The 22,066-nt window shown below is 30.4% G+C and overlaps 1 protein-coding gene across 12 annotated transcripts in view; it reads right to left on the bottom strand.

Annotated features, from left to right (window-relative positions):
- Positions 1 to 21,408, bottom strand: part of LOC143256102 (phosphatidylinositol N-acetylglucosaminyltransferase subunit A-like) — a 30,310-nt gene extending 8,902 nt beyond the window's left edge. For 2 of the 12 annotated variants that reach the window (XM_076512844.1, XM_076512845.1), the window contains exons 1-12: positions 21,165 to 21,401; positions 20,150 to 20,323; positions 18,407 to 18,563; positions 16,589 to 16,711; positions 14,868 to 15,043; positions 12,590 to 12,705; positions 12,168 to 12,275; positions 11,429 to 11,535; positions 9,121 to 9,203; positions 5,677 to 5,774; positions 3,898 to 4,081; positions 1,526 to 1,625 (exon numbers count right to left, since the gene is read on the bottom strand). In XM_076512844.1, the coding sequence (XP_076368959.1) occupies positions 1,526 to 1,625; positions 3,898 to 4,081; positions 5,677 to 5,774; positions 9,121 to 9,203; positions 11,429 to 11,535; positions 12,168 to 12,275; positions 12,590 to 12,705; positions 14,868 to 15,043; positions 16,589 to 16,711; positions 18,407 to 18,563; positions 20,150 to 20,247 (1,350 nt within the window). In that variant the 5' untranslated portion in view covers positions 20,248 to 20,323; positions 21,165 to 21,401. The other 10 variants (XM_076512848.1, XM_076512847.1, XM_076512846.1 and 7 more) reach the window with 10 other exon arrangements.
- Between the last annotated feature and the right edge of the window lie 658 nt (positions 21,409 to 22,066).

Here is a 22,066-nt window from a genome sequence, read left to right as displayed (position 1 = left end):
AAATTAGTTTAGGCTTCTATATGAATACTCTCTTTTTAGTGACTCGTATATATTTGTTTCAATCTCACTCTCCACAAGATACAGTATACTATGTTTGAGTTGGTGAGAATAATGGCTTGTGAAGGATGGTCAACTTGGCAAGGTGAAGATTCCCTCACGTTTTTTATGTGTACCACTCCTAACTTGAGAGTAATTCAAACACGTACATATTGTTAACAGATTCATATGTGCATGCCCTGTGCAAGAGCACTGCAAAGTGGCCAAGAGTGAAATAGTTTGATTCTCAAGATTTTCCTCCTCAAAATCAAAAGGTTTTCTTGGTTTGAGCAGCCGAAGGAACAACACTTTTACTAATCAACATGATTTGAATGCATTTTAGCATTTTTACATAAATTAATAAAACAATCTGTACTGAATTGTGAAACATACTGAAACAAATGCATACTAACGTAAAGAACAAATTTTATTACATACAAAGTACAAACAATTAACAAATATATCAGAATAAACACTACGTGATTCCATTCTTATGTCCTTTGCCAATTCATGTGTGTTTGTGCAGTTTACCTACCACTTATTTGTCCCCTGCATTTCACTTGCAGAAATGAATTATATTTGAAATAATGTTAACTACAAACAAGGTTCACCAGTATTAACTTAAATTCTGTCACCCGATCTCACATTTGGATCTGGACTTAGAAGCGTTTGCTTTTGATAACATAGTTATAATGCAAATAGCTTCACTCAGAACTCACCTTCACCATGGTGATTACAGGGTATCTTTTTCGGTAAACGGATTTTACGGTACAGACATAACAATTCCACAAAAAAACACTGTCCAGCAACACCTTTTTTTATCCACCCTCCATACAGCCCATTTAGAACATACATTTTTTCTTCACACTACTACTAATGCTGTATGTTTATCACACCTCTATAAATTAGGTGTATATCATCTCTGTAATTCATTAACTAAATAATATTACAAATGGAAGCATAATTAAAAACTGGCTGATAGCATAGTAAGCAATACTGTTAACATTAAAAAGAATCAATTTTGATGTACTGTACCACTTGAAAAACTACCAAGAAAACTAGGTTTAAAACAAGTTGTTCCTATGACAACACAGTTGAATAAGAATATGGACATCTAATTTATAAAAAAAAATATGGCAGTAATGCAACATGTTTTCCTGTGTGTTGTGTATGTTTTTTAAGTATAACAAGATCATATGGGCTTTTTATAGAAATATTTCTTTGCACAATATTTTAACATTATATCTCTGTCTGCTTAATACATGCATACTTTACATAATAATTTCTGTTGTTTAAATGGTTTTATGCTGTATTTATGTGTGTGTGTATATATATGTTAATATTCTCTCTGAATTCTACACGCTATATGTTATTGTAGTCACTATATGCTAGTGTCTTATTAGTAAAGAAAACAAACATTAATGGACTAAAAAGTCTACAATAACAAACAGATGTTCTGATACATGAACATAGCAATAAGGGTGTTTACCTCTTCTGGTTTAAACCACTGAGATAACAAAAACAATAAATGTTCCGCTACAAGAAGTAGAGCAAAAAAAAGTCCTCCAACTGCACCAATTTGTCGATACCTGTGGAAGAGGGAAGAAATAATAGTTTTTATACCAACGTAAACTTAACGTCAGATAACAATAAAATAGAAACACTTTTTTTCTGTTATATAAAACCTTATAGGCTAATACTAGTAAAAATTGGTCCTTTACTTGTGTAAATATACATTACTTGGTGTGTTTTGATACAAAATAGTTGAAATCAACTTAATTATAAAAACAACAACATTTAACCTACATAGTAAACTAATAAGTACATTTCATATCATTCTAACCAACAATATTTTTTTCAGTATCATAATAATTTTGGAAACTATCCAAATAACAAGACACGGGATTCTTATTCCCCTTTATTGTTATACTGGAACATGTGTTGCTTGTAACTGTTTACTATCCAACTGGTACATGAGTTGCTTGTAACTGTTTACTATCCAACTGGTACATGAGTTGCTTGTAACTGTTTACTATCCAACTGGTACATGAGTTGCTTGTAACTGTTTACTATGCAACTGGTACATGAGTTGCTTGTAACTGTTTACTATTCAACTGGTACATGAGCTGTTTGTGTAACTGTTTACTATTCAACTGGTACATGAGCTGTTTGTGTAACTGTTTACTATTCAACTGGTACATGAGCTGTTTGTGTAACTGTTTACTATTCAACTGGAACATGAGCTGTTTGTGTAACTGTTTACTATTCAACTGGAACATGAGCTGTTTGTGTAACTGTTTACTATTCAACTGGAACATGAGCTGTTTGTGTAAGTGTTTACTATTCAACTGGAACATGAGCTGTTTGTGTAACTGTTCACTATTCAACTGGTACATGAGTTGCTTGTAACTGTTTACTATCCAACTGGTACATGAGTTGCTTGTAACTGTTTACTATCCAACTGGTACATGAGTTGCTTGTAACTGTTTACTATTCAACTGGAACATGAGCTGTTTGTGTAAGTGTTTACTATTCAACTGGAACATGAGCTGTTTGTGTAACTGTTTACTATTCAACTGGTACATGAGCTGTTTGTGTAACTGTTTACTATTCAACTGGTACATGAGCTGTTTGTGTAACTGTTTACTATTCAACTGGTACATGAGCTGTTTGTGTAACTGTTTACTATTCAACTGGAACATGAGCTGTTTGTGTAACTGTTTACTATTCAACTGGAACATGAGCTGTTTGTGTAACTGTTTACTATTCAACTGGAACATGAGCTGTTTGTGTAAGTGTTTACTATTCAACTGGAACATGAGCTGTTTGTGTAACTGTTCACTATTCAACTGGTACATGAGTTGCTTGTAACTGTTTACTATCCAACTGGTACATGAGTTGCTTGTAACTGTTTACTATCCAACTGGTACATGAGTTGCTTGTCACTGTTTACTATCCAACTGGTACATGAGTTGCTTGTAACTGTTTACTATGCAACTGGTACATGAGTTGCTTGTAACTGTTTACTATTCAACTGGAACATGAGCTGTTTGTGTAAGTGTTTACTATTCAACTGGAACATGAGCTGTTTGTGTAACTGTTTACTATTCAACTGGAACATGAGCTGTTTGTGTTACTGCTTGCTATTCAACTGGAACATGAGCTGTTTGTGTAACTGTTTACTATTCAATTGGTACATGAGCTGTTTGGGTAACTGTTTACTATTCAACTGGTACATGAGCTGTTTGTGTGACTGTTTACTATTCAAGTGGTACATGAGCTGTTTGGGTAACTGTTTACTATTCAACTGGTATATGAGCTGCTTGTTATTATTTACTATTCATGTGGTACATGAGCTGCTTGTCATTACTTACTATTCAACTGGTACATGAACTCTCTATTTATTCAATCATAAGATGAGAAAATATGAATAGAATGTGCTCTGATGAATCACTTATTTCACACCTCTTCAACAATAATGACTAACTAGTGACAAAACAGAAAGTGTTAGGAGTTTTAAAGGAACCAATCCTACAATTGTGCACAGTGGAATACAGTATAAAACTTACAATTTATTTACTTGGTAGTTTTCCAATAGCCATAACCAATACTGTAGTAATGTTCAGTATGATAAATATGGGAAGGTATTTTTATTCAAATAGTATCACATTGCTTTGTATAAATAACAATAGTGTAAGCACAGAGGAAGGTGATTGCATAATGCTAAAGGTACTGAAAAATGTTCAGTATAATTCATAAAAAGTATTTGACATGTGTATTTATTATATTTTCAAGCTGGACAAGTCTTAGCTGCACTCTCTAGAAATATGAAGAACAGTTTCTATTAGAAGGAGCACATACCAGCTAAGTTTAGTACCAAGACTGTGCACAGGGTCTTGTATGATTCTGTTGTACACTACTTCAGTACGAGATGCAATATCCTTCCACTGGTATGCTTCTTTAATTTTCTGATGAGCGACCCATGGAGGTACAACTTTTCCAACTTTTTGATCATGTATGGCTTGATTAAGACCTGCCACGAGACCTAATTTACAGAAAACAAATTTTAAAGTTAAGATACTCAACTAGGCTACAACAATATCTAGTTCAGGTTAACTTTAGGCTTAGTCATACAAAACAACACTGATGTGAAATATACAATGTTTCATTTTAATAATATAAAACTGATTTCTTTTTAAAGCTTGCTCTGTCCTCTCAAACTTTATTTGGAGTATTATGTTACAGTATGAAAGGGAAAAATGTTTTGGTGAAAAAAATGAATTTTTGTATTGCTGTTAGGCCTTTGTATTAAGCCTTGTTTGCAATAGTTCATATTAGCTTAAGTGACTGCTTGAATTGGTAAAGAAAATTGCTAAAAAATATTTAAAAAACAGTGAATATAAACAGGATTTAAAATTATTACATGTATCAAATGAAACTTTTAGGTTTAAAATCTTAAAAAAATTGGTTTGTTTAAAACTTGAGTTCTTTTTATTGTATTCCAGTGATAGAAAACTGTGAAGCTGTGTGTATTATTTTTCAAATTAAGGACAACAATATAGTTTTGTAAAATAGTACAGGAAAATTTTAAGACAGTGTAAGAGGACAAAAAACAGAAAATAAAATTGTATCACAACAAATATTTTCCATATTTGAAAGCTGTAAGTTCATATAAATATCACATACAGAAAACATTTTCTTTGCAGATGCTACCTGTGGAAAGAAATTCTGAAATTTCAAACCACTTCATCCAGTGGCTTTCTTTTTTAAACAATTCAATGTAACAAACCACACAATGGTTGGACAGGTTTGATGTACCTGGGTATTACATAGTTAAATACAACTTTGAGGTAATTTAGCAATCTGTATTTCAGTTTGGCCTAATAAGGTGTGTAGAGCCAAAGGTTTTTACAATGTAAGTTCACTAATGTTGGCCACTCTCATTTTTGATTTTCAAAACTTTGTATAGATACAGATGTACTAGTCAAGTATTTTCCAATATGTATAGATACACATGTACTAGTCAAGTGTTTTCCAATATGTATAGATACAGATGTACTAGTCAAGTATTTTCCAAACTTTTGTCATCACTCTTTATGTACTAAAGATGATTTCATGTGCCACCATTTTGTTTAGATAAGGGAAAGTTATGTGATTAGATATAATACACAGATACATATTAAAACATTATATGTATTGTAGTAATTAATTATTATTTTCATTAATAAACAAAAAATATCTAAACACTTAACTATGCATTATTGTGCCCCATCACAGATAATTTATGCCTCCCTGAGATGAGGGTGGAGTGCCACACACTACGGGAAATGTTGTACTATCTGATATGGATGACATGAAAATGAAACAGACAGTATAGTTTGTTCACCACAGGGTTAGTTTTAATGACTCTTTATTGCTGCAGGGCAAACAAGTAATGGATTTCATGGTAAGTTAGTTTATCTTGCATCCTTTATTTACAGAAATGTTAAGGTGTTTTTGGGCACCTATTCTAAACCACGAAATACTCGTGTTAACCTTTCATACTTACTCAGTTTTTTAGAGGTTTATGACCCTTTTGTATTATCTGATTTACTTCTGAATACAAAAGCTAATTATGAGTGAGAAAAAACAATTACGTACCAGCTACACTAGGTTCTGTCAACCACACCAGGTCTGGTGGTAAAACCTCAGGTACTCCCCCCACTTTAGTACTTACAACCTGCAAACTAGACAAGAAACTAAATAATATTTTTCAAATTATATTTACTGATTATCATATTGCACAACATATATTTTTATTTTGGTCATTATGCCATAATTAATGCACATAATGAAATTTTAATTTAGGTTTTAAAAAAATGCAGCACTGACTGCACAATTTTTTTATAAACTATCATTAGCTTCAGAAAAGAAAAAAAAAGCAACATACATGCTTAATAACTTTATACTAGATTCTTTAGTCAAGAACTGTAACTGAGCCATAAGTAAACTAAAAACAAATATCCAGCAACCGCTAATATCAGAGCTTCACCGAGTTAAAATAATTCATGTCACTTAGTGGATAAGAGAGTATTCATTGCTTAATTAACTATTTATATAATTTTTACATCATCATTTTACATGAATACTGACCTTTGGACACAGAAAGCTACATCATAGAAATATTCTCAACTTATCATATTCCTTTCTTGGACTTAGTCTTGTTCTATTTGGTCCTTTAACAAGGTATTTTATTTATGATAAAAATATGATCTCTTTTCACTTTAATAAAGGTTTCATTTATCATCACACTGACCTACTATGATACAAAATAATACTGTTTGCATGATTTAGTTAGAGAAAATGTGAAGAATGATTTTTTTTTCATTAAACCAGGGATTTGGTTCCCAACATATGACCCACCCGAGTAATCAGATCATTTTCTGGGATCATGTTCATATGAAGGAAAAGATCATTTTACTGATGTAATCATGTTAGGTTCAGGAGAGTTCTTGTACATAAAGATATGTTTCTGTTTTACTGTGTTCAGTTTTGTGACTTGAAAACTGCCACTTAAAAAGCCATGTTAGTGAAGCATGGTGGGTAATGTTTTAGTTATTTGACTTTTTTGGCCTCAATATTTGAAACATATTTAAGTGCTGATTTGTGCACATAACTCTTGCTAAATACATTGACGGATGTTCCCGTTTTAAATGATGACATATAACAGAAATGTTAAGGCACAAACCATGTACATAAGCAAGGTAGACATTTCAATATATTAATACAAAACTAAGTATAAAAATAATATTAAAAATATGTTGAAAGTGCTATAATTTTATTGGGTTTCCCTGCATATGCCTAGCAAACATTTGTGATCCCACATATTTTTACTTTCTTTAGGACAATTATAAATTCTTCATTACCTTGTCTGTCACAAGAATAACAGAGTACTTGTAGTTGCATAAAGAATGATTTACCATTAAAATTTAATTCTCAACAAACTCTTTGTCTCAGTTAAATACTGTAAACTAAGATTAAACTTTCCACGTCAGTGTACTGAGTCCTCTGGACTTTTATCTAGTATCGAATTAATTATGATTCACTAGAATTGTTTCATCATCTTTGAGCACATGGTGGGAAAAGCATATTATCATTATATATTATCATTATCATATTATCATTATATATTATCATTATCATATTATCATTACTTGAGTAAAAGAAAGAACTCTTTCAAGAACTATTACAAATGTTTCTTGATATCATACAAAATTAATCTCTTACACAGGTTTCTTAATATCATACCATATTAATCTCTTACAAAAGTTTTTTAATACCATACCACATTAATTTCTTACAAACGTTTTTAAATACCATACCACGTTAATCTCTTACACAGGTTTCATAATATCATACCATATTAATCTCTTACAAAGGTTTCATAATATCATACCACATTAATCTCTTACAAAGGTTTCATAATATCATACCACATTAATCTCTTACACAGGTTTCATAATATCATACCATATTAATCTCTTACAAAGGTTTCATAATATCATACCATATTAATCTCTTACAAAGGTTTCTTAATACCATACCATATTAATCTCTTACAAAGGTTTCATAATATCATACCACATTAATCTCTTACACAGGTTTCATAATATCATACCATATTAATCTCTTACAAAGGTTTCATAATATCATACCATATAAATATCTTACACAGGTTTCTTAATATCATACCACATTAATATCTTACACAGGTTTCTTAATATCATACCACATTAATATCTTACACAGGTTTCTTAATATCATACCACATTAATATCTTACACAGGTTTCTTAATATCATACCGCATTAATCTCATACAAAGGTTTCTTAATACCATACCACATTAATCTCTTACAAAGGTTTCTTAATACCATACCACATTAATATCTTACACAGGTTTCTTAATATCATACCACATTAATCTCATACAAAGGTTTCTTAATACCATACCATATTAATCTCATACAAAGGTTTCTTAATATCATACCATATTAATCTCTTACAAAGGTTTCTTAATATCATACCATATAAATCTCTTACACAGGTTTCTTAATATCATACCATATAAATCTCTTACACAGGTTTCTTAATATCATACCACATTAATCTCATTTCTCACAACCAGGTTTCTTAATATCATACCACATTAATCTCTTACACAGGTTTCTTAATATCATACCACATTAATCTCTTACACAGGTTTCTTAATATCATACCACATTAATCTCTTACAAAGGTTTCTTAATATCATACCACATTAATCTCTTACAAAGGTTTCTTAATATCATACCACATTAATCTGTTACAAAGGTTTCTTAATATCATACCACATTAATCTCTTACAAAGGTTTCTTAATATCATACCACGTTAATCTCTTAAAGGTTTCTTAATATAATACCACATTAATCTCTTACAAAGGTTTCTTGATATCATACCACATTAATCTTAATTCTAAAATTTAGTTAAGAATCTATTTGATCTTAGTTTTTAAGAAACCATATTGGACAAACACTAAAATGATAATTTCTGTTCAAATATGTATATTCGTCTAAACATTTAAATGGTTAAATCACACTTCAATAAAAACAATGTTATTTTCTTGGTAGACTTTACATTGTAACTTGTGGTTGCACTAACTGAGAGAAAGAGAAGATTTATTCTGAAATGGAAAAAATAACGTGTTCTAATTTTTGTTAATATTACAAAATTTATTATAAGCCAAATGTATACTTTCTGTTGTCACAGTTATAACCATACTGCTAGTAGTAACAGTCAATTTATTAACTTGAGACTCAGAACTAAGAGGAAAGTTATTCAGTTATTTTTTAATCAGTTGGCAAGTCCCTGCTTTACTTAACATTCTAATGTTTTCTTTGTTTTTAGGCCTCTGTAGACAGTTTGAACTGTGTTCTGTACATTTAATACGAGTATTTAAATGAAATAAAAATAAAGATATTTGAACACATGCTGCATAGTAACATATGTTATTCCATAATATGTAAATAGCACTGTGTCTGAGCTAAGACATTCTATAATAACTTACCCACATGCTGCAGCTTCAACTATAGACATACAGAAAGCTTCTGTCAATGAAGCATTCAAAAAGATGTCCCCACAAACCAAAACCTATACCAAAAGATTGCACATTATTCAACATATCTTGTAATAAGAATTTACAGTGGAAAATATGCTTTTGATACAAGTTACATATTCCTTTATTCACATCAGGAAACAAACTTAATATTTCTTTTTAAGAGTTTTTGAGTGCTGGAACAGACCTTTAGTTGATTAAAAAAAAACCTTCTGAAATTTTGTTCTCTTCTAAATCATGAACAATTTTTATTTATCTTTTGGCTAGAGCTTTCCTACATTGAGAAACCAGTGCCACATGGCTGAAACCTATAGTTTAAAAGACTAGCCTAAATGTACATTGGGATCTAAGTGGTATTTAGATATCATATCATGGCCACATGTGGATGTACTACAATTTAATTTATATTTGTGCTTCATCTGCATAAATTCATACCATTATACACTACTAGATAGAAAACCACACTTCTGTTACTGCAATGATTCTAAACGTAGGACATACAAGTATAGATTTCCAACTTTCTTTTCTTGACCCACAGTCTTTGGCCAAAAGTTTATTTAGCAGCTTATAGAATCAGCTACATGGTCTACAAGTTAACAGACAACATAACCAGAAGAAAGCCTGGTTCACAATAACTTGGGATACCAAACGCTATAAATTTGTGAAATTAAAATACAAAATATTTTCATACATTCAGGGTACACTCCCCTTTATGATGGCCATAAACAATGTTTTTATATAGAAAGAGATGAATGCTGACATCTTTTCCATCTTCTATGCTAATCCAGCTTATCCTTTTAGATTTTTAAATGCCTAACATGATTATTTGGAGCACTTGGCAACAGGCATGAGATAATTTTTGTGCCCTTCATGTAATGAGTTAGTCATCCCATTCACACATAAAAGTTAATCAAACTTTACACAATGATTCTTATCTTGCTCCAAATTTTTAAAGTAAATAAACTGATTCTTTCCTAATGCAAAGAAAACTTTGGTTCTCGTAATTTGGTGTGCCACTTTTCACATTCTAATGCATTATTTGTTGTCAGATCTTCAATTTAATTATCTTAACAATTTTAACCCTTTCAAAACTGTTTTGTTGACTTTTTAATGGTAGGTCTTGTTCTTAGAAAGATGTTTATCATTCTGTGAAAAGCAATAAATCACAGTGAGAGTTCATATATGATTCTCCCACAGATTAAGTAAACAAAACAATAACAATTCATATAGTTTGAGCCTCCAAGTGTAAGTCCCTGAGAAAATTCTATTTACTTTTGTTAAAATATACATAAAAATATTCAAAACATATGCATAAAAACCAGGAAATTTATAACTCAGTTTATGTAATGAGGTCAGTTTACACTTAGATATCACATTTTAGTAACCCCTCTTTTTTGGTTGTCACATAACTTTCAAATATGTATTTTAGAACACCAAAAATACATTACATACTAGGAAAGAATGTTTCATAACTACTGGCTTTCTAACTAACCTATAAGTGTGTCAAAAAATCTTTGCACTGACAGAAGCAACAATTCTACTCACACATTTCTTGTCAACTGTGATCTTTAACATTAAATGTAAACAAATGGCCTTAAGATTCATGTACACCATAACAGCCTCTTTTTATTGGTTATAAACAAGCCTATCAGATGGGTACAGTGATTTTAATAATTGACACAAAAGAGATGAGAAAAATTTATTGATATCTCAACAAATCAGGAATGTAGAACGTTCAGCTTTATTAGCAGTATGTGTATTTTGAGTTTCTAACTGTTTGTACACCTCAGCTGTTTATTTATGACATTAGAAAATTCTAAGAGGGAAAAAATCAGAGCTGTACATGTCAGGTGACATAGAAGAGTGAAGATTGAAAATTCTTTTTATATTTTAATTTCTATAATCTTAAAATTTGAATTATATGCTACGTTTTGATGCCAAGTGTAACACTGATAACAAAGTTGTTTAATAACATTTTGCATATAACTTTTCAAAAGATCTGACATACACGCTTCAATTTTGTTGTATTCATAGGGTTAATGGTATCAAACAGCAAAGAGCAGGAAAGAGATGTTATTTTAATCACCACAGAACTGTAATTTTGTTCCTAGTATCCCATTTTTTTTCTGGTTCTTATCCAACAACACATGCTTCAAATATTTAGAAATTATTCAATCCACATTTGACCTGATAAACTGGTTTTAAAGTTTAAAAAATAAGTTCACCAACACTTAATAATAAAACCATTTTGCACACTTACATCTCTCACTTTACTGTGATCAACAAAACCTAACATTGTAACACGATCTTGAAGCTGGTGGCGTTCTCGCACCTCTTCTAACACTATCCTTTTAGACCCTTCTCCTCCTGTACATATGATTAGGTAACTGTTTATACCCTTGTGGTTCAATATCTTTTAATCTCTTAGCAACAAAAGTATGTACACAGAAAGTTTTTAAATTTGGTTTAACTTAATGTAGGACAAATTAAAAACATCAGAATGACAATTCAAAAGTTACACAAGTAAACATGAAAGCCAACATTATTACTGAAGAACTAATAACAGCCTCCATGTAGCTAGGATCATAAGTTTTGTTAATACATTTATATACATACATAGCATACAAATCCTAAAGTTTGTATACTAACTTGAAATTTGAGACAGTGTGTCAAGAAGTTTGTTGATTTATTGATGAGAAATGTAATCATTTAACATTGAGTTGCTGCTAAAAAACAGTGATTACGCTACTGAATTACTGATAAAATGGTACTGACTCACTACTGAATTACTGATAAAATGGTACTGACTCACTACTGAATTACTGATAAAATGGTACTGACTCACAACTGATTTACTGATGATAAAGGTACTGATTTATTACTAATTTATTAATTATAAAGGTACAAGTTAAAAAATATAAAAAAGTATTCTAATTAGATATTAAGCAATGCAAGATTATGGTTGAAGATTAATGTTCTTAATAAGAATGCTAACATACCTATGAGGAAATTAACTTGTGGATAGTTTTTACACAAAATAGGTATAACCCCTGCTAGAAAATCCACTCCTTTTCGGTACACAAGCCTACTGATAACCACAATGGTCACTTGAAAAGAAGATTATAAAAAAATGCCTTTTTTTAATTGTTGAAACAATTCTGCAAAACAAAAATCAATTTTACTAAAATGCTCAATTTTTTTAAAACTAAATATAGTGAAAGATATGTTTTACCTTTAAATCAGATGATGGATGTAACAGTACCACTGATTACGTTTTTATCGATGCTGGAAATACCTCACAACAAAACAAACAGACAAGTGCTATCACAGCTTTAAAGTTTGAGATACCAATTTAATATCTAATATAAACAGGGTTTAATAGTCATAAATACAACAATTGTAATTGCATTTTTGTTCATACCTTTATCTGGGTTTCTCTTGCTAGGATCAGGAGTAAATATAGTTGTGTCAACTGCGTTAGGAATAACAGACACTAATGATGGTCTCACCTTAGCTCTCAACACTGTATTCTCCTTTCTAGTGAAAAAAACAAAAAATACTTCATTAACATTGACAACTTATCCGTTGGGGGTGATGGTCGTTTTGAATAATTTTTTTAATTTGAAATATGAAATGTTGTTTATAAAATATGCAAAAGTCTAGTTTAAGGATTTTTTGAAATATTTGATTTTAAGTTCCTCCTTAAGTGAGATGCAAGAGAAATGTAACTATTTCAATACATAGCTAAAACCCATTTCACAAACTTTAATGTGTTAATGCTTAAACAATTAACATGAATTTCTTCAAGCTTTTATTGAGAGACACACCTGTTACTTGTCTTAAAAATACAATAACACATGGTTAAAAGTTTTCATTCCATGTTTTATTTTGTTTTGCCTTAAAGTAGAGAAAACAAGCATTTATTTTCACATGTTATGCAGATAGTTTCTTATGTAAATGTAATTGCCAGGTAAAAATGAATTACAAAACAGTCTTTTAATTCTTACCTACTAACTTTCATGGTTTTAAAACTGTACAGAATTCACACAGACTTTAGAAAAGAAAATGTCAGGACCATGACTTAAAAACAGTTGATTTCCAGTACTGAAATTTCTAGAACTAATGTACCAAGAGTTTCCAGGACTTGAAGTAATTGTGTAAACACTGAACATAGAAGCTATAACACTAATACACTCATAGACTATTACTGAATATCACAAACAACAAGATATCTTTTACCAAGCTCTATGTTAGTTTAAGTAATTTTTATACATCTTGACACATATAAGCAACAGATAAATTATAAATACTTATAAACTTAGAAACAAATATATATAAATACATAATTAGATATTACTGTGAACAATGTTTTGTTTTTATGTGTATCTAACTTATATTATTGCTTGATTAAACATTTTATATTAAAATTAACTGGCTTGTCAATAATTTTGGAGAAAGATTTACTAAAATATCTGATTTAAATTGTATACATTAGCACCATTTGGTGAGATATATAGCATAATATGTGAAGTTTTGGAAGCCTTATAGTCTCTTCAAGGAGTCAGTTATTAGAGAAATAATTTGACTGTTTGGCCTAGAAACTGAGTTGTTAGGCCTGAGTTTGGTATCAAAGAAATAAGTATGTAGCCTAAAAACTTGAAAGTTAGGCCTAATTTAATTAAAACATTAAACAAATAAATGTATAGATTATTAATTTAGTTAGAAACTTATTAGCCTACTGTTCAATATCTCCTGATGTGCAAGTGAATGATGGATAAAAAATATGATAAGAACAGTTACCTTTATTTTCATCTTTTAACCTTTGACAATATTAAATCATATTTATTTATCTATAATTATTAACTTCCAATCATTTAGGGTTTTGTTTTCTGTTTTGGACACTCCATTGGATTTGCTACCTGCTAGTACAGCGGTAAATCTATGGATTTACCATGCTAAAATTAGGGGTTCAGTGCTCCTCTGTGAGCTCAGCAGATAGTCTGATGTGTCTTTGCTATAAGAAAACACATAAACCATTGGATTTGATTTTCAGAGTGGACTCTACCTGAATTCTATGAATTATTTCCTCTGATTCGATAGTAATAAAGACTTGAAAGTACAGAACACATTAAAGCCTAATTTATTTGTTAACTGGAATCTTACAAGATATTAAACTGGTTATGAGGACTTGAACATTTCTGCAACTTTTGTTTTGACAAAATTTCAAGTCCATTTGTTTTGAACTTCACGCAAAAACTACATGAGGAAAATCAGCATAAGTTGTCTCTAATTTAGCAGTGTAAGACTAAGGTCATCATCACCCACTGTCAACTCTTGGGCAATTCTTATATCAACTAATAGTGGGATTGACTAAAACATATAATACCCCTGAGGCTGAAATGGCAAACATTTTGGGTGTGATGTGGAATCAAACTCATGACCCTCAGATTGTGAGTCGAGTGTTCTAACCACCTATTTGTGCCTGAGCCTGAAAACATTCCAAGCTTTATCCTTAATAATGAATATAACCTTTATCTTAGATAACCACAATAACTGTAGCTAAGAAGGCACTACTAGCAACTTCATGTCATGATCAACAATAATGAGATGGTCAACCTGAAAATGAAAGAGTAAAACTGGACAAAAAAAGGTTATTCAGCAGACTGAAGAACAAATTACATCGTTCAGTTAACACTTACCCAACATGTGACACACAGATAACATGATTACACAGAGTCAAGGCCATCTGAAGTAGTTTATTGGTAATTATAGCACTGGCATCAGCAAACCCAAACAACGAGTGATCGGTGAACACAGTTTTGATTCCCATAGTGTTGGCATGAAATACTGACTCCAAGGCTAGGGCAGAAAAAGCCTGTATGATATAGAGATGGAAAACAAAAAAAAGTAAAATAAACCAATTTCTCCAAATATGTCATTCTTTAATTTTGTTGCAAGTTTTAGTATAGTTAAATGCTACATTTATTTTGACCTTTAACAAAATCCCTAACTTATCAATACTTATTCTTTTCGTGAACATCTGGGTTTCATAACTCCCAGTTTTTTTTTTTTTTTTATACGTACAAGTCACGTTTCTCAGTTTATCTATAAAACCAAACTGCCAGTGTCCATGTTCTATTTTGTTGTATTTCAAATTCATGAAAATGTTGTGGCAAAATGATTTAAATAATGACAAATGGTTAAACTAACATTATTATCAGTTGTTTAGTAATAAACTGAGGTTTCTTACTTTCTTTAGTTTAGCATAAACCAAAATAAAAAAGAACTTTTCCATAATTCTGTTGTTTAATACTAATATGAATATAGGTATACTTGACTGAAATGTAGTTTTATTTCTTTTAGTCATTTTATAAGAACCCATGAGTGAAAGGAAAGGAGAAAGTATTATAATGTCAACCAAGTTGCACGTGTCATATCAAGTGTTGAAGAGGGCTTTCACTGGCTCGGCTGGGATATAGCACACACAGCATTGGTATAGGTGCTATATATTTCAGTAATTTTCATGTATAGCAACTATTATGATGTAAATATCGTTTGTGCAATATTCTGCTTTTAAGTTTTCTTTAAGCCTACCTTTCTTAATTTCTATGGGGCAAATGCCTCTTAGGAGCTTGCAAAGCATGATTATAATTAATTTTGTCTTCAGACATTATATTAGGCCTATTGTATTTCTGAAGTCTTAAGGTATGTATAATTAATTATATTCATGCATTGTAAAATTATAAAAGGTGTTCTCACTGTAATAACTGTTGTTGTAACAAATGATGCATATAAATAGTATTCCATGTACTACTGTGCTTGTCGTACCCCAGCTGGTCTGAAGAGCTCTGGACCGAGTGAAATGAGTGGTTAGTAATGGATGTGTTGAATATGGTGCAGTAGAAATTGAAATACCATCAATTCACATTCTCCTAATTCATGAAAATCCCTAAGGGACTAGATTATGAATGTAGTGTTAAAAGTATAATTAAGTTTTTAACTTTTTCTTTTTTGGTTTTTTCTATATCTCTGTTAGGTGTTACATTCTTATGCTTGAAATAATTCTGTTTCATGTCTCCTCACATCTTACTCTTTGTAATGAACACATCACACTGCTGGCTCTTTGTATAAATGTCATGTTTTTGTGTTATTTTCAATACATCTTGTTCTGTTCAGTTTGTTGATAAGTCTCATACATTATATTTTTATGTGATTTTGAGCCGTCCTAATTTCTTTACAACATTCACTTTCTAATTCTTGCAAACACTCATCTTCCAGTGTTTCTTTCATATCTTATAGTTCTGCAATCCCTTTTTAATTTCTTTACGTAAAAAGTACTTGTTATGATTTTTACTTTTTGAAAAAAAGTCACGTGAAATGCAGTTACTGTGAACGTTTTGAATAACCTTAAGAAACTCACAGAATGGCCATGTACCACGGTGACTTTCTCTCGTATAAAAATGTTGCGTAGTAAAGGAAGCGTCGAAAATAATGTGGGCAGTGTGCACTGGTTGTAGATTACCAAAAGCGGAAGGTAGTAAACCTGGAAAAACAAAACTTATTTGACATCACAAAACCAGAGTTAAAACCCAAAATTTCTTCATTTTTTTTTTCTGTGAAATATCATTTAGCTTAAAAGACATCTAGAATTATGCTGTTAATTTCGCCAAATTCAAAAAAACATATTTTGTTATTTATACACAGACTGTTTGTGGGCCTACAAACAGTTGTTGGTTACCACATTTCTAATAACACACAAAAAAAGTACAAAAATACCTCCAATACTGGATTTAATCTCACAATTTACTGCTAATGTTTTCTATGTATTCTTCATAGAAATAAAGAGTAATTTCACCCACATTTTTCAGTCAGTTCTTAACACATTATACCAACATGCAGAATCACTGTTATTCAATGATTTGTAAAGAAATTTGTAATTTTTTGATTTATTGATTATAGATAAAGTCATTTCTGCATTGATAGTCTATAAATGTTAAATTTTCTTCTTTTTTTTAAGTACATACACAACAACACCTATCACACAAAGATTCAGATTAACAGAATCATGGCTAAGAATGAGAGAATGTGTTCCTAGATACAGAAAGACAGATTCTGCCTACAAGAATCACTTTTTCTTTCCTTAAACAATATGATGTATCATGCACCTAGAGTAAAACAATATGATGTATCATGCACCTAGAGTAAAACAATATGATGTATCATGCACCTAGAGTAAAACAATATGATGTATCATGCACCTAGAGTAAAACAATATGATGTATCATGCACCTAGAGTAAAACAATATGATGTATCATGCACCTAGAGTAAAACAATATGATGTATCATGCACCTAGAGTAAAACAATATGATGTATCATGCACCTAGAGTAAAACAATATGATGTATCATGCACCTAGAGTAAAACAATATGATGTATCATGCAATATGATGTATCATGCACCTAGAGTAAAACAATATGATGTATCATGCACCTAGAGTAAAACAATATGATGTATCATGCACCTAGAGTAAAACAATATGATGTATCATGCACCTAGAGTTACTTTTCTTTCTTTTAGTCAAAATGAACTGAGGAAAGTTTTATTTATATATTGAGAAACTGTCATCAATATAAAACTTAATGAACTTAGAATTAATTTCATCTCTTGATGCAATAAACACAACTATCATAATTTAAAAAAACTGTTTTCAATTAAACCCCACATCAAATTTATTTTAATAGCATGTTCTGCAATCTTTAGTAGCTGTTTTCAAATACCATTGATACCCACTGATTTGTTTTTGTAAGAAAGTATTAAAGTTTTAATAAAAGGTTTATATCATTCGAAACATTCTTTTAACAACTAATTTTAAAGATGCCTCAAAAACAAAAAAAAGAAAGAAAAAGGATCGTTTACCATTTGGGATGACGTTTACAATGTTTGCAAGTGAATGACTACTACAGCTAGGCAGTTAAACTGATTACCCATAGGCAGTGGACTCATAGTGTCTCATATGCTAATAAATTAATGTTATGAAAACAATCATCTAACTGAAATTAGTTTAGCGGTCATGTGACTTGGTTATTTGAATATTTACTTGTTTAAATATAGCATAATCAATCCTCTTTATATTGAACAAAGCATACATTTATTTCATGAATAAAATACTTAAACACAAATACATGTTCCATGTATTTATAGTTTATTTTAAAGCACATTATCTAAACAAAACTTACTTTCAAACCTGAGGTCATGTATCTAATACCCTTTCTATTGCCATAGGCATGTGTGATGACAATTACTTTGTGTCCTTTAGCCAGAAGACACTGGGACAGTTGGTAAATGTGACTTTCCACACCTCCCATGTTCGGATAGAAAAAGTCGGATACCATGCTAGAAATGATTGATATAAAATATCTGTATACCACACATTCATTTACTCCAGTTTATTAAAGCTGTGGGCCTAATGCAGAGCATGCATAATCATACCCGACATCTGAAATATCAACTAAAAATAACTCAAGTTCTGGGTGCACTCGCTCTACAAATCCAATCATGGAGTGTTTGAAATAGTATTTGAGTTTTTTGAAATTTAATTTATATTGGTAAACATTCTATAAATAATTTAAAACTTACAAAATATTGCATAGGTTAACAGTTTCATTCTGAGTTTATTTACTGTTTAATTATGAGTTATGGCTTTTAGAGTATGATTTGTTTTAGGACGGGTACAATGTTTTACTCAGTGGTCCAGTCATTCTCTTCTCACATATTTGAAAATGATTGCATCAGCAACAGACACATCATACATGTTTTACAACAAATTTTACTTACTGTAAAAGCTGTAACTTATAATATTTGTCTAGGTTCTTTTATAATTATACAGTGACATATAAGGAGTTATGAGCATTCAAAATGTAATGGCTGAAGAATAATGGTACATAACAATTCTTAACTAAGGGATACAAACATAAGATTAAATATTAAACATAGCCCTTGAATAATTATGTTACTTTAAGGACAAAAAGTGCATTATTTTCAGAGCCCAGCAATTAATGGAATTTACTAATCAAGTAATCATCACACTAATTAACCACTTACATTAAAGTAATTGTCTGTTCTCACAAAAGACTTGAAGAACTGGAATAATCAGAAAGTCATAATTGGAAAGGATAATTTTGCTTACTTAAAGTGTTTCAAAAGTCAGACTTTTCCAGTTCATTAATGAAGATGGAAAGCTGTACCTTATGAAAGTGCTTGAAATGTTTTGAGCATTATGATTATGACAACCAACAGTGAAACTAATTTTGCCATATTCTTGTTTAGTCAGTAAAACTATCCATGACCCTGTAAAGAACAGCACATCTACAGCATTGTCTTTCAAAAATAACCTCAGTAGCAACAGCAAATGTTAGGAACAAGACTCTTGAAATAAGCTCACCTAATCACTGGTGTAGTTAAAAAAACAGAAGTTAATGTTAGAAATAAACAAGTTGAAACTATTTTAGTGAACACTCAAAGAAGCTGTAAGGTGAAATGCTGAGGGTCTAATTAAATACATTTTGGTGTTATAAGGTTGTTTATTTATAGTGTTAATGTGTATTCTTATACACCAATATGTATTACTGATGTTTTAAAAAAATGTGGTTATTTGGTAAAGAACTGACTCACTGTCAACATTTGTTTTCTATGATTCAGCCAATTTTCATTTAAAAGGTTTGCACTTGCAGATATTTCTAACCAAACATATAACTTAGGTTCGGCAATGTTAATTTTTTGGTTTGATCTGGTTCTTACCTTGCCAGTGTTTTTTGCTCATATTTATTTAAACTTTAAATAATCAAAGCATAATTTACTGCAGGCACACAACAAGCACCAATATGTTAAATATTTTAATAACTATTAAAATTAAAAAAACTTTATTCAGGCAAATGAAAACTAAATATAATTTTATTGTATATACCAAACAATTGTCTTACCATATAGAATGTCTCCTAATCTGCTTCTTTTTAACCATTTTCCTGTTTTTATAATCTTGTTTCTCTAATAACATTTCAATTTTCAAAATGTTTTTCATTTGTTAATAACACCAGAAGCTATCAGTTCAGAATGCTATATATTTTAATGTGCACTTAATGGATACTGTTCAACATCTGTATAAAAAAAAAGCAAAGTACAAATTAAGATCAACAAGTAAGAAATTTGAATTTAAAAGGCCTTTAATATGTTCACTGAGTTAAGTAAAGTTTAGAAATATTAAAATACAATCAATATATTCTAGCCTAATAATTAGAATGCTATCTTTGAAATTGTCTATGGGTCAAATTTTGAAATCAATTACAGCCAAATATTCTAAAGGGTCATAGTTCAAAATGGTTGTTATTCTGAAAATTAAATGTAAAATTAATTCAATATGCAAAGCCTAATGTTCATTCAGGCTGTTAACATTTTGAAAATTTATGTCAAAGTTATCATACTAATAATACCATTATTGTTGTAGGGATGAAAAATTTAAATAACATAAAGAATAGTAGAGAAAATTCTTGGAATACTGGTTTATTCCCCTAGAATTTTTGCAAAAAACGTATTCCTTTCTCTTCAGTTTCATACAGTAAACGAATTACAAGGAAGATATTTAAAAGGAACAGCTGTTGCACATTCACTGATTAATAGGTGCCCGAGTATGCCATGTCAGAATAAATGTAGAAAGAAACGATAATGCAAGCATTCACTCACTAATATTTGATATTATTACTATTATATCTCTTAAACTTATCTACCATGTGTATTATATGTATACTTACTTGTTACTATATGTTTATACACAGAGGAAGTACTTTATCCAATAGTCAAGATTATACAATTCATTGTTTTAACAATGTCTAAAAGGTATAGATACGTATCGAAATTGGCAAATGTTAAAAGTATTCACACGTTATCTTATTTAGTAATAGTAGCATTAGTAACTACTTGAGCTATAAGAATTCAACAAACCTCAACTATTATTAAGCCTAACATAACTTCATAATTTCACTTTTGTTTCATGAAATATGAAGCTTATAGAGAACTTCTCATGCTTGATGTTTAGTAACAAATTGAAGAATAATTTAAAGTTTCCAGCTATATAAATAATATTTTATTTTTAAATGAATTAACAAATTGCATACTCAAACACTTAGTTAAAATAGTTTAAATCCATTATCATTTCTTATTTAAAAGTTCGTGGTGCCATCTGGGGAAATAAACAAATTCCAAAAATTGTATCGCATAGAAGTTAAGTATAGTTTTGTGAACGTATTTCTTTTATCATGATTTACTTCGCGGTGACTCAGCAGTAATTTACAACCTTATAGTTATAAAATTCGTGGTTCGATTCTTCAGGTTGATCAGAGTGTAAATAATCCATTGTGTAGTTCTGCACTACAAAAACAAGTATTTGTGATTTGACTCATAACTAGTGATTAAAACTATATATGCATAAACGGCTCGTTTGGGTTGAGAAAATATTTTACATAAAAGAGCGAACAACATTTCGACCTTCTTCGGTCATCGTCAGGTTCACTAATCAGTGATGTCGAGAAAACCAACTTGTAGAGAAATATAGTATTGCAAAAGTATCGTCAGTGAACCTGACGATGACCGAAGAAGGTCGAAACGTTGTTCGCTCTTCCATGTAAAATATTTTCTCAACCCAAACGAGCCGTTTTTCCATATATATTTCTCTACAAGTGGGTTTTCTCGACATCACTGATTAGTGATTAAAACTGTTTAGTAAAATATTTTATAAAATTAAGACATATTTTAGGTTTCAGCCAACAATGAAATGTCCTACTAATTTTTTTCTGCATAAAATTTCACTAATATAATTGAAACTGTACTCTGTACAAACGAAGTGT

This window comes from Tachypleus tridentatus, chromosome 7 (genome assembly GCF_004210375.1).
Source record: "Tachypleus tridentatus isolate NWPU-2018 chromosome 7, ASM421037v1, whole genome shotgun sequence".
Classification (NCBI taxonomy): Eukaryota; Metazoa; Arthropoda; class Merostomata; order Xiphosura; family Limulidae; genus Tachypleus; species Tachypleus tridentatus.
The sequence above is the reverse complement of the archived record's forward strand: the minus strand, read 5'-3'. Positions and strand labels throughout refer to the sequence as shown.